This window comes from Rattus norvegicus, chromosome 2 (genome assembly GCF_036323735.1).
Source record: "Rattus norvegicus strain BN/NHsdMcwi chromosome 2, GRCr8, whole genome shotgun sequence".
NCBI classification, from domain to species: Eukaryota; Metazoa; Chordata; class Mammalia; order Rodentia; family Muridae; genus Rattus; species Rattus norvegicus.
The window spans coordinates 184,011,438-184,022,481 of record NC_086020.1 but is presented as its reverse complement, the minus strand read 5'-3'; the positions used below and the strand labels follow the sequence as shown (position 1 = coordinate 184,022,481).

At 40.3% G+C, this 11,044-nt stretch overlaps 1 protein-coding gene across 1 annotated transcript; it reads left to right on the top strand.

Annotated features, from left to right (window-relative positions):
- The first annotated feature begins 5,895 nt into the window (after nucleotides 1-5,895).
- Tdpoz2l10 (TD and POZ domain containing 2 like 10) lies at nucleotides 5,896-6,990 on the top strand. The gene has a single exon (XM_039103933.1). The coding sequence runs from the start codon at nucleotides 5,896-5,898 to the stop codon at nucleotides 6,988-6,990; it is 1,095 nt and encodes a 364-aa protein (XP_038959861.1).
- The last annotated feature ends 4,054 nt before the right edge of the window (nucleotides 6,991-11,044 follow it).

Genomic DNA, 11,044 nt, shown 5'->3' with positions numbered 1-11,044 from the left:
GATGATAGATCAGTAGATACATGAATATAGAAATATATATATATATATATATATATATATATATATATATATATATGCACTTAGTATAGTTACAGTGTAGAATCAAGGTTATTTAGAGCATAGGAAGGGGAGTCGGGTAGGGAAGAGAAGAGAGTAGAGGCTGAAAAAGAAGACATACATGCATATAGAGAGACTGTGTGAGTCAGAGTGGGAGGAAGACAAAAAGAGAGAGAAATGAAACTAATAGAAGAAAAACTAGGGAAGCACCTGGAACACATGGGCACTGGAAAAAATTTCCTGAACAAAACACCAATGGCTTATGCTCCATGATCAAGAATCGACAAATGGGATCTCATAAAACTGCAAAGCTTCTGTAAGGCAAAGGACACTGTGGTTAAGACAAAACGGCAACCAACAGATTGGGAAAAGATCTTTACCAATCCTACAACAGATTGAGGCCTTATATCCAAAATATACAAAGAACTCAAGAAGTTAGACCGCAGGGAGACAAATAACCCTATTAAAAAATGGGGTTCAGAGCTAAACAAAGAATTCACAGCTGAGGAATGCCGGATGGCTGAGAAACACCTTAAGAAATGTTCAACATCTTTAGTCATAAGGGAAATGCAAATCAAAACAACCCTGAGATTTCACCTCACACCAGTGAGAATGGCTAAGATCAAAAACTCAGGTGACAGCAGATGCTGGCGAGGATGTGGAGGAAGAGGAACACTCCTCCATTGTTGGTGCGATTGCAGACTGGTAAAACCATTCTGGAAATCAGTCTGGAGGTTCCTCAGAAAATTGGACATTGAACTGCCTGAGGATCCAGCTATACCTCTCTTGGGCATATACCCAAAAGATGCCTCAACATATAAAAGAGACACGTGCTCCACTATGTTCATCGCAGCCTTATTTATAATAGCCAGAAACTGGAAAGAACCCAGATGCCCTTCAACAGAGGAATGGATACAGAAAATGTGGTACATCTACACAATGGAATATTACTCAGCTATCAAAAACAACGAGTTTATGAAATTCGTAGGCAAATGGTTGGAACTGGAAAATATCATCCTGAGTGAGCTAACCCAATCACAGAAAGACATACATGGTATGCACTCATTGATAAGTGGCTATTAGCCCAAATGCTTGAATTACCCGAGATCCCTAGAACAAACGAAACTCAAGACGGATGATCAAAATGTGAATGCTTCACTCCTTCTTTAAATGAGGAAAAAGAATACCCTTGGCAGGGAAGTGAGAGGCAAAGATTAAAACAGAGACTGAAGGAACACCCATTCAGAGCCTGCCCCACATGTGGCCCATACATATACAGCCACCCAATTAGACAAGATGGATGAAGCAAAGAAGTGCAGGCCGACAGGAGCCGGATGTAGATCGCTCCTGAGAGACACAGCCAGAATACAGCAAATACAGAGGCGAATGCCAGCAGCAAACTACTGAACTGAGAATAGGTCTCCCGTTGAAGGAATCAGAGAAAGAACTGGAAGAGCTTGAAGGGGCTCGAGACCCCATATGTACAACAATGCCAAGCAACCAGAGCTTCCAGGGACTAAGCCACTACCTAAAGACTATACATGGACTGACCCTGGACTCTGACCCCATAGGTAGCAATGAATATCCTAGTAAGAGCACCAGTGGAAGGGGAAGCCCTGGGTCCTGCTAAGACTGAACCCCCAGTGAACTAGACTATGGGGGGGAGGGCGGCAATGGGGGGAGGGCTGGGAGGGGAACACCCATAAGGAAGGGGAGGGGGGAGGGGGATATTTGCCCGGAAACCGGGAAAGGGAATAACACTCGAAATGTATATAAGAAATACTCAAGTTAATAAAAAAAAAAAAAAGGAAAGAAAAAACAAAAAAAAAAAAAGAGAGAGAAATGGAGATAGAGTTGCTGGCCAGGAACATATGGAGAAAGAGGGGGAATGGGGAAAGGGGGAGAGAGATAGAGAAAGGGGTTAAAGTATCAGGGAGATTAGGAGTAAGAGAATAAGAGAGTAGGAAGGAGCAAGCAGCCTTTTTTATAGTGAGTCATGCCTATCTCTCTTTTGCCAGATAACTGTTCGATGATGCCTAGGAGGAATGCTAAAATTCCTTCATTATGGATTAACTTAAAATTAAAGGAAAAATTTGAGAGAGACTATGGTGGAATAGGAAATGGGCCATCATGATCTTTCACTAACTCTTGCTCACTTTGGGACAATGTGTATTTAGGAAACCAAGGAAAATTTGGTGTTGATATTGATCCAGTCTTAAGAGAGTTCACTGTTTCCTTGCTATTAAGGGTCTGTGGAACTCTCTGTACGTACTAGGAGCAGGTCCATTTGAATAGTCTGTATCTGTTAGAGTAGTTGGAGCATGTAGCTTGCACGACTGGAACTGTCATGAATATTGATTATGAATAAATTCCTGAACCTGACAAGATTTTGAAACTTTATGTGTGGGTGGGGGGTGGAGGTAGATTTAATAGTAATAGTAGTAGATTATATTTATTAGAGAATAAAGTTAAGTGTATTTGGGAGAAAATAATTTTTCTTAGGTGTACATTTGAAACCCTTAAGTCTTGGTGGTTTGAATGAAGAGCATTCCTATCCCAGGAACAGGAGAGGAACCTCACTCTCTGGAATAGGTTACAAGTAGGAATTAGGCTATTTATTGACAGGTTACTTATGCCGATGGAGTCTAAATCATTCTTGGAATGTAGGTCTTATTGTGTTTCTTGGAGCTTATATGCTTACAGAAGAGATAGATAAGCTTGTTAACAGAGTGAGCAATCTTTAAGATAAGTTTAGGGATGACAAAACCTTTCCGGGAACAGAAAGAAGCAAGAAGGGCTTTTACTTCTGTCTAGGACACTGAATGTATATAAATTTAGTATAATGGGAAACATTTTTAGGTATGTATTGAAAAGAAAATTAAAGGACCTTGAAAATTATACAACTTTTGAGGATAATCGATCATATAGTTTAGCATGAGTATATCTGAATATGCGTATCCATTGTCCTGAAGCCTGTGACTCATGCAAGCCTTTCTGTTTTTGCTAAGAATCTGGTAGTCTTAAATAGTTAATGAATTGACTACTTAGGTAAGAAGATGGTAGATTACCTTGGCTAAGGAAGTAGAGGTATGTATTTTAATTGTAGTTAGCTTAGTCACAATTGTACTCAGAAAGTTGAAAAACATGAATTATAATGTAGATATCATTAATTAAAATGTCAGAGGTTGGTCAATAGTCTACTACCTAGACAGTTTTCCCAGGTTCCTGTGGTCTCCATCATAACTCAGTCAGAGTCAGTGGGGTCATTAGGCCCAGAAGAGGAGAAGATATTTCCTGTGGAGTAGGAACTTTGGAAAAAATGATTCACCTTGTCCTAGGCAATATGAGACATTTAACTCTCTTGTATCCTCAGTTTGACAGCAGTGTAGGCTGATACATGGCAGCAGCAAGGCAATGGAGCACTCTTTCTCAGTGGTTATCATACCACAATCTAGGCAGTCTTGTCACTGTGTCTATTTCTTCTCAGAGATCTTGGTGGGTGGGGGTGGGGCAGTTGTAACATCTATGCACGGGATTCTCTGTCCTAATAACTTTAAACATGTAAGGTTACATTCAGCAGGTTTCTGAAAAGATTGATAGTGAATATCTATTAAGCATATGAGTTATGCAATCATTAATGCTCTTTAAATTTTTACTGCTGCAAATCATTAAATTAATATTGAAGATTTACCAAATCAGGATAGAAATTAGCGATTCAAAGACTGTTCTAATGTAAGGAGGCAATGTTTATGTAACTGCCTACAGTAAATATGGTAGATGGCCACAGGCCTGTCATTAATTAAGATGACACTGAAGCTACAACCAGTCATATGGTCTGCATTAGCTAAGATGGTGCTGAAACAATAGCATAGGAAAACCTTACCTGCCCACAACAAAGATGGCAGTCACTCAGCGGACTGCCCTCAGTGAAGATGGTGCTGAAGCTACACCCCTCTCTGAAGGAAAGTCATAGGTTTTTTGTATCTTGAAATTGTCATAAATGGATGTGTATGTGCAAAAAAAAAACCATAAAAAGAGAAAAACACAGAGATAAATGGGCATGTGTTCTTTGAGGGACAAGTGGTCTTTCCTTTCCCTGTAGTCATTCATCCTCTATTGCTGAATGCAGAGGGTTTGACCTGTTCATGGAACAGCTCAGTTGTCACATCTGGTTTAGACCTGCTGAAGACTTTCTAGTGTTTTTATAGTAAAAATAACAACTATTATTTGTATTTATTGTCATCTCTGGAAGCTTCTAGACACTACGCCTATTCTAGGCCTAGAAAAAAATTTAGCCTGTGATACTTATAGGTGAATAAGTCACTCCTTTTTAGTTTTTTCTGAGGTCTGGATGGGTAGTTTAAAACTCTTCTCAATTGTACCTGATTCAATCTGAATTATTTCAGTTTTTCCTGAGCTGCTCTTCCTTGCCTCATACTAACTTTCACCAACTATTGTATTCTTCTGGCTCCTTTCTTATTCTCTGAATCATTCTGTCTTTCCCTGTGTCTCCATTTCTCTCTCTTTAACCTGTCTCCGAAAAACTCTCCTGGAAAAACTGCCTCCCGTCTTACTTTTCTCTCTGTACTGGTTTCTTTTTCTTCATTATTTATTTTATTTACTTACATCCCAAATGTAAATAAATAAATTTGGGATGTAAATTCCAGTTTATCCTTGCAGAGTTCTTCATCACCCCCTTGCTCCAAATAACAGACAGGAGACTATCTGACAAAACTCATAGCAGGGTCTTTATTTTCTTTTCTAGCTCAGGAACCCCCACCCCTCCCAACACCCCAATGCACCACAATCATGAAACATCATTTTGCTTGTGAAGGAGTACCGAATGTCCTCCTTTTTAGACTTCCTGTGGACTTAAGTAACCTAAAAAACTGGAGAGGATGGTTTTTAACAGTTTTTGGCTTAAGTTGAAGTAGATATATCCAGTTCATCTACAGACTCTTTTGGTAGAAAAACACACCTTTAGTCTGAGTCTTGAGTCTGGAAAACATGTACCATTAATCCAAATCTTAAGTCTAGAAGACACACCATTAACTGGGCCCCACTTCTGTTGCAGGCCTATAAAAGTACGTAGAAGAAGGATGCTGTGAGTCTACCTGCTTGCTCTCACTTTACTAGCAAGCTCATTTCTACACTGGCATCCAAAACTATTTCTGCAGGATTCTGTTGAATTCTGAAGAGGATCTGAGACTTCAAATCTTGTGGAATAAGCAAGTATTGACATTAGCCAACTTTATATTAGTTTGACTTCTGCCTACAGATTTTTCTCATACATTCACTTTCTATTTATGTAGAGAAATTTATTCTTTATGTTTATTACACGCCCCTGATTAGTACAACACAGTTGAAATGGTAGTGTTTATACATTTCCAAACAGTTCAAAAGTTGGATAGAATAGACAAACCTAGTTACTATTGACCTAATATTCAATAAAGATACACAGAGTTATACAGAACCATGGTAGTTTTGGGTGGGGGTAGTGGAGACTGAGAGAGACATAAAAAAACAAAGACAGAGACATACAGTCACAATCAAATGAGGGGAGAGAGAGAGAGAGAGAGAGAGAGAGAGAGAGAGAGAGAGAGAGAGAGAGAGAGATTTAACAGTCAGAGTGGGTCTGTTTTATGTTTGGTAGAACAAGTATGGAAACCTACAGTTCCTGCTTAGAAATAGACGTTTTCAAGAATATGAAAGGGGCAATTTAGCAGAAAATTGAAAATAAAAACAAAAGGCTATCTATAATTGTATCTTGCAGAATAAAGAGTAAATTCTATTACTTCTTTCAGATCAACTTTAATCTCCAAACTACCTCCAGAAGATATGTCAGGGGACTTGGAAGCCAAGATCTGCGGCTATACACATATCAGTGTTCAGAAATTCTGCTACAAGTGGACCATTAGCAACTTTTCATTTTGGATGGAAGGAATTTGGGAAATTATTACAAGCCCAGTGTTCTCATTAGAGACCAATGAAGAAGTGCAATGGTGTTTGACAATATACCCAAACGGTGTTGATGAAGAAAGCAAAGATTACCTGTCTGTTTGCCTGGGTTTGCACAGTTGTCCAAAGAGCCCAGTTTTGGCAAAGTTCCAGTGCTGGATCTTAAATGCCCAAGGAGAGAAACATCATATTACAAAGATCCCAAATGTTATAAGGTTTCTTCCAAACGAACAATGGGCATTGAGGAAGTTCATCCTTCGAGATTTCCTCCTCTCCCATAGGCATTGTCTTCTCCCTGAAGACCAGCTCATCCTGTGTTGCAAGGTGTCCATAGTAGGACCCTCCTTTAGCAGGCCTGGACATAACATGAGACCTGCAATCAAGGATGCAACACAGATGTTGGCTGATGACGTAGGAGAACTGTGGGAAAATTCCCTCTTCACAGACTGCACCCTTGTTGTAAGTGGGCAGGAATTCAGAGCTCACAAAGCCATTCTAGCAGCTCGCTCTCCAGTTTTCAGAGCCATGTTTGAACATGAAATGCAGGAGCACCTAACAAACCGCATTGAGATTCACGACATTCACCTGCAAGTCTTTAAGGAACTGATGGCCTTCATTTACACAGGGAAGGCACCACACCTTCACAGCCACTCAATGGCCACAGGTTTGTTGGCAGCTGCTGATAAGTATGATCTGCAGGACTTGAAGGTCATTTGTGAGGATTCCTTGTGCAGGAACCTCTCTGTGAAGAATGCTGTACCAACTCTGATCCTGGCTGACCTCCACAGCACAGAGCACCTGAAGACTAGGGCCATGGATTTCATTATACTTCATGCTTCTGAAGTCTCTGAGACCTTGGAGTGGAAGTCAATGGTGGAGTCTCATCCCCACTTGGTGGAGGAAGCATTTCGCACCCTGGCTTCTGTACATTGTTTTTCCTTGGAGCCCTCACTCAAACGCCAAAAGATAGTTTAGGAGCTTGTCAGTTATGGCCTGCACCTGGCTGCTAACAGCTATAACCAGTGTTTTTAACAATGACTTCTGTTTAGATTACAGTTTGACTGGAACACTTACAGTGAATCTGGGGCAGGGCAGCATGGTGGCTATGGATTTCACAGAGCTGTAATATTTCAAAATGGTGTGTAGGGTAAGTGCAGCACTAGGGTCTTGGACACTATACCTGACACCTATCCTATTGATGTTGTTTTCTTTTTTTCTGATGTCTTGTACCTGGAATTCATCTGGCCTGAAGCAGATCCTAACTGACTTTCTTTGGAGAAACCTGTTTGCATTGGACTGAGCAGAATTGGTGACCTAACTTAAATGTATTAACTGACGTGTAAAGTTTTCCACCTAGTTCATGTGTAGTATCTATCTGCAAATAAAAATTCTTTCAACTTTACTGTATTTATCCTCTTTATTGCCAGTTGCCTTATTGTTTCAATTAAGATTTCAACTCTTGCATTCAATCTATTTAAGAGAATGAGAAACCTTGACTGACCTTTGCTTTTGTACAGGGGCTTTGAGTTTCTCCCCATTTAAGTTGATCTTGATATGGGATTCTTCTATAATACCATTATTATATCTAGCCACATAATCTCTGTGACCATCTCTGGAGAACTTTTATCATTAAGAGATTGCTTCTTAAAGTCCATGTCCTGATCCAGTTTAATGATCATGTTTTTTATTTTTTATTTTATTTTATTTTATTTTATTTTTTCGGAGCTGGGGACCGAACCCAGGGCCTTGCGCTTCCTAGGCAAGTGCTCTACCGCTGAGCTAAATCCCCAACCCCCATGATCATGTTTTTTGATTTTGTTTGTTCACTTTTGTTTTGCTTTTTTTTCTTTCAGTTAATCTATGTGGTCAATTAAATTTTATAGATTTCTGTATATTGAACCACCATTACTCACCTTGAGACAAACCCTAATTTTGTGAATGATATTTTTCATGTATTCCTGCAATTATTTAATGATTATGTTTGCATGAGTCCCTAAGGGAAATTGATGTGTGTTTTAGATATCACTGTAACTGTAGTCTCTCATAAAATAAAGTGGGAAATATTCCTTCTCTTTTTATTTTGTGAAATGATTTGAGGAGTATATGCCATAACGCCTCTTAGTATAGCAGATGAAAATTATGGACCTGGGCATTTTCTGTTGGGGAGACTCTTTTTTTTTTTTTTTTTTTTTTTTTTATAATTTATTAATATATTATTAACTTGAGTATTTCTTATATACATTTCGAGTGTTATTCCCTTTCCCGGTTTCTGGGCAAACATCCCCCTCCCCCCTCCCCTTCCTTATGGGTGTTCCCCTCCCCACCCTCCCCCCATTGCTGCCCTCCCCCCAACAGTCTAGTTCACTGGCGGTCCAGCCTTGGCAGGACCCAGGGCTTCCCCTTCCACTGGTGCTCTTACTAGGATATTCATTGCTACCTATGGGGTCAGAGTCCAGGGTCAGTCCATGTATAGTCTTTAGGTAGTGGCTTAGTCCCTGGAAGCTCTGGTTGCTTGGCATTGTTGTACTTTTGGGGTCTCGAGCCCCTTCAAGCTCTTCCAGTTCTTTCTCTGATTCCTTCAATAGGGGACCTATTCTCAGTTCAGTGGTTTGCTGCTGGCATTCGCCTCTATATTTGCTGTATTCTGGCTGTGTCTCTCAGGAGCGATCTACATCCGGCTCCTGTCGGTCTGCACTTCTTTGCTTCATCCATCTTGTCTAATTGGGTGGCTGTATATGTATGGGCCACATGTGGGGCAGGCTCTGAATGGGTGTTCCTTCAGTCTCTGTTTTAATCTTTGCCTCTCCCTTCCCTGCCAAGGGTATTCTTTTTCCTCATTTAAAGAAGGAGTGAAGCATTCACATTTTGATCATCCGTCTTGAGTTTCGTTTGTTCTAGGGATCTAGGGTAATTCAAGCATTAGGGCTAATAGCCACTTATCAATGAGTGCATACCATGTATGTCTTTCTGTGATTGGGTTAGCTCACTCAGGATGATATTTTCCAGTTCCAACCATTTGCCTACGAATTTCATAAACTCGTTGTTTTTGATAGCTGAGTAATATTCCATTGTGTAGATGTACCACATTTTCTGTATCCATTCCTCTGTTGAAGGGCATCTGGGTTCTTTCCAGCTTCTGGCTATTATAAATAAGGCTGCGATGAACATAGTGGAGCACGTGTCTCTTTTATATGTTGAGGCATCTTTTGGGTATATGCCCAAGAGAGGTATAGCTGGATCATCAGGCAGTTCAATGTCCAATTTTCTGAGGAACCTCCAGACTGATTTCCAGAATGGTTTTACCAGTCTGCAATCCCACCAACAATGGAGGAGTGTTCCTCTTTCTCCACATCCTCGCCAGCATCTGCTGTCACCTGAGTTTTTGATCTTAGCCAATCGCACTGGTGTGAGGTGAAATCTCAGGGTTGTTTTGATTTGCATTTCCCTTATGACTAAAGATGTTGAACATTTCTTTAGGTGTTTCTCAGCCATTCGGCATTCCTCAGCTGTGAATTCTTTGTTTAGCTCTGAACCCCATTTTTTAATAGGGTTATTTGTTTCCCTGCGGTCTAACTTCTTGAGTTCTTTGTATATTTTGGAAATAAGGCCTCTATCTGTTGTAGGATTGGTAAAGATCTTTTTGTTGGGGAGACTCTTAATGGCTGCTGCTATACTTTGATGCCTTTGATTTGGTGCACAGATAGTGAGAGTTGAAATGGCAGCTTAGGCGTTTTTACTTTGATGAGTTTTAGTGCCCTTACCTAATATGAGTTCAACACACATTCATGCTATACTGCCCAAAGGGATTGACTGTACTATGACCTTACTCCTCTTAGTCTTCTGAACACACAGATGTACAGGGGAGACAGTTTGTGTCCTATGTACCATTAACCAGTACTGACCTTTATAGTTGTAAGTCATAGATCCCCTCCCTCCATTTTCGAAAAGACCCTCAGATCCCCCTAGGTCTTTTAGATTCAATCATGTTGACTCATAATCCCACCAGGGATGACTGTCAACAATAGTTCCAGGTTCTTTTCACAACTGAAGAAAGTGAGAGAATTGTTGGAGAAGCTTGGAAATTGGTTCCAGAGGTAAATGGTCTGCCCACACAAGTCCAGGCAAATCTTGATACAGCCTTAACTTTGACCATACCCAACTGGGATTTTAAGGCTGTTGAACGTAGGGAGGGTATATGTGTCTACTACCAGATTCTGTTGGCTGAGCCTCAGGGAAGCTTCAATCAAGTTGGCCTATAAATTTGCCTATGGTAACCAGGTGAAATAATGAGAGCTCTACAGAATATTTAAAAAGAATACTCAAGTTAATGGAAAAAAACAGAAAAAAAGAATTGTTTGAATCCCATAAGATTTATATTCTCTCAGACCCAGAAATGAGAGAAAATTGTCAGTGGGAAGCTTGCCTTAAGCTAAGATGATGCTGAAGCAATAGCATAGTCAAACCTTATCTGCCCATAACAAAAATGGCAGTCACTCAGAAAACTACCCCAACCAAGATGGTGCTGAAGCTACAGCTCTGTCTGAAGGAAAGTCAAATGTTTGTTAGATTTTGCAATGGCAGAAATGGCTGTGTATCAGCAGAAAAAGACATAGAAAGAGAAATTATATCTGTCTAGGTAGAAATTATTTAGTGAGATAAGTGGGCAGGTTTTGTCTGAGGGACAAGTGTTCCTTGCTTCCCTGAAGTCATTCACCCTCTGTTCCTAAATGCAGGAGCAGGTCTGAACTGTGCATGGAGCAGCTCAGCTGTCTACCTGGTATAGAGCTACTGCAGACTTTGTAGTGTTCTTATTGTAAAAATAACTATTATTCATCTGTATTTATTGTCATCACTGAGGCTTTCTGCCTCCACTTCTTAACCTAGGCCTAGTCCTGGAAGCTTCTAGCCTCTTAAAATCTATTCTAGGCCTAGAATCATTTTAGCCTCTGGCACTTTTAGGTGCATGATTCACTCCTACCTACTTCTTTCTGAGGTCTGACTGGGTGGTTTAAAACCCCTCTCCATTGTA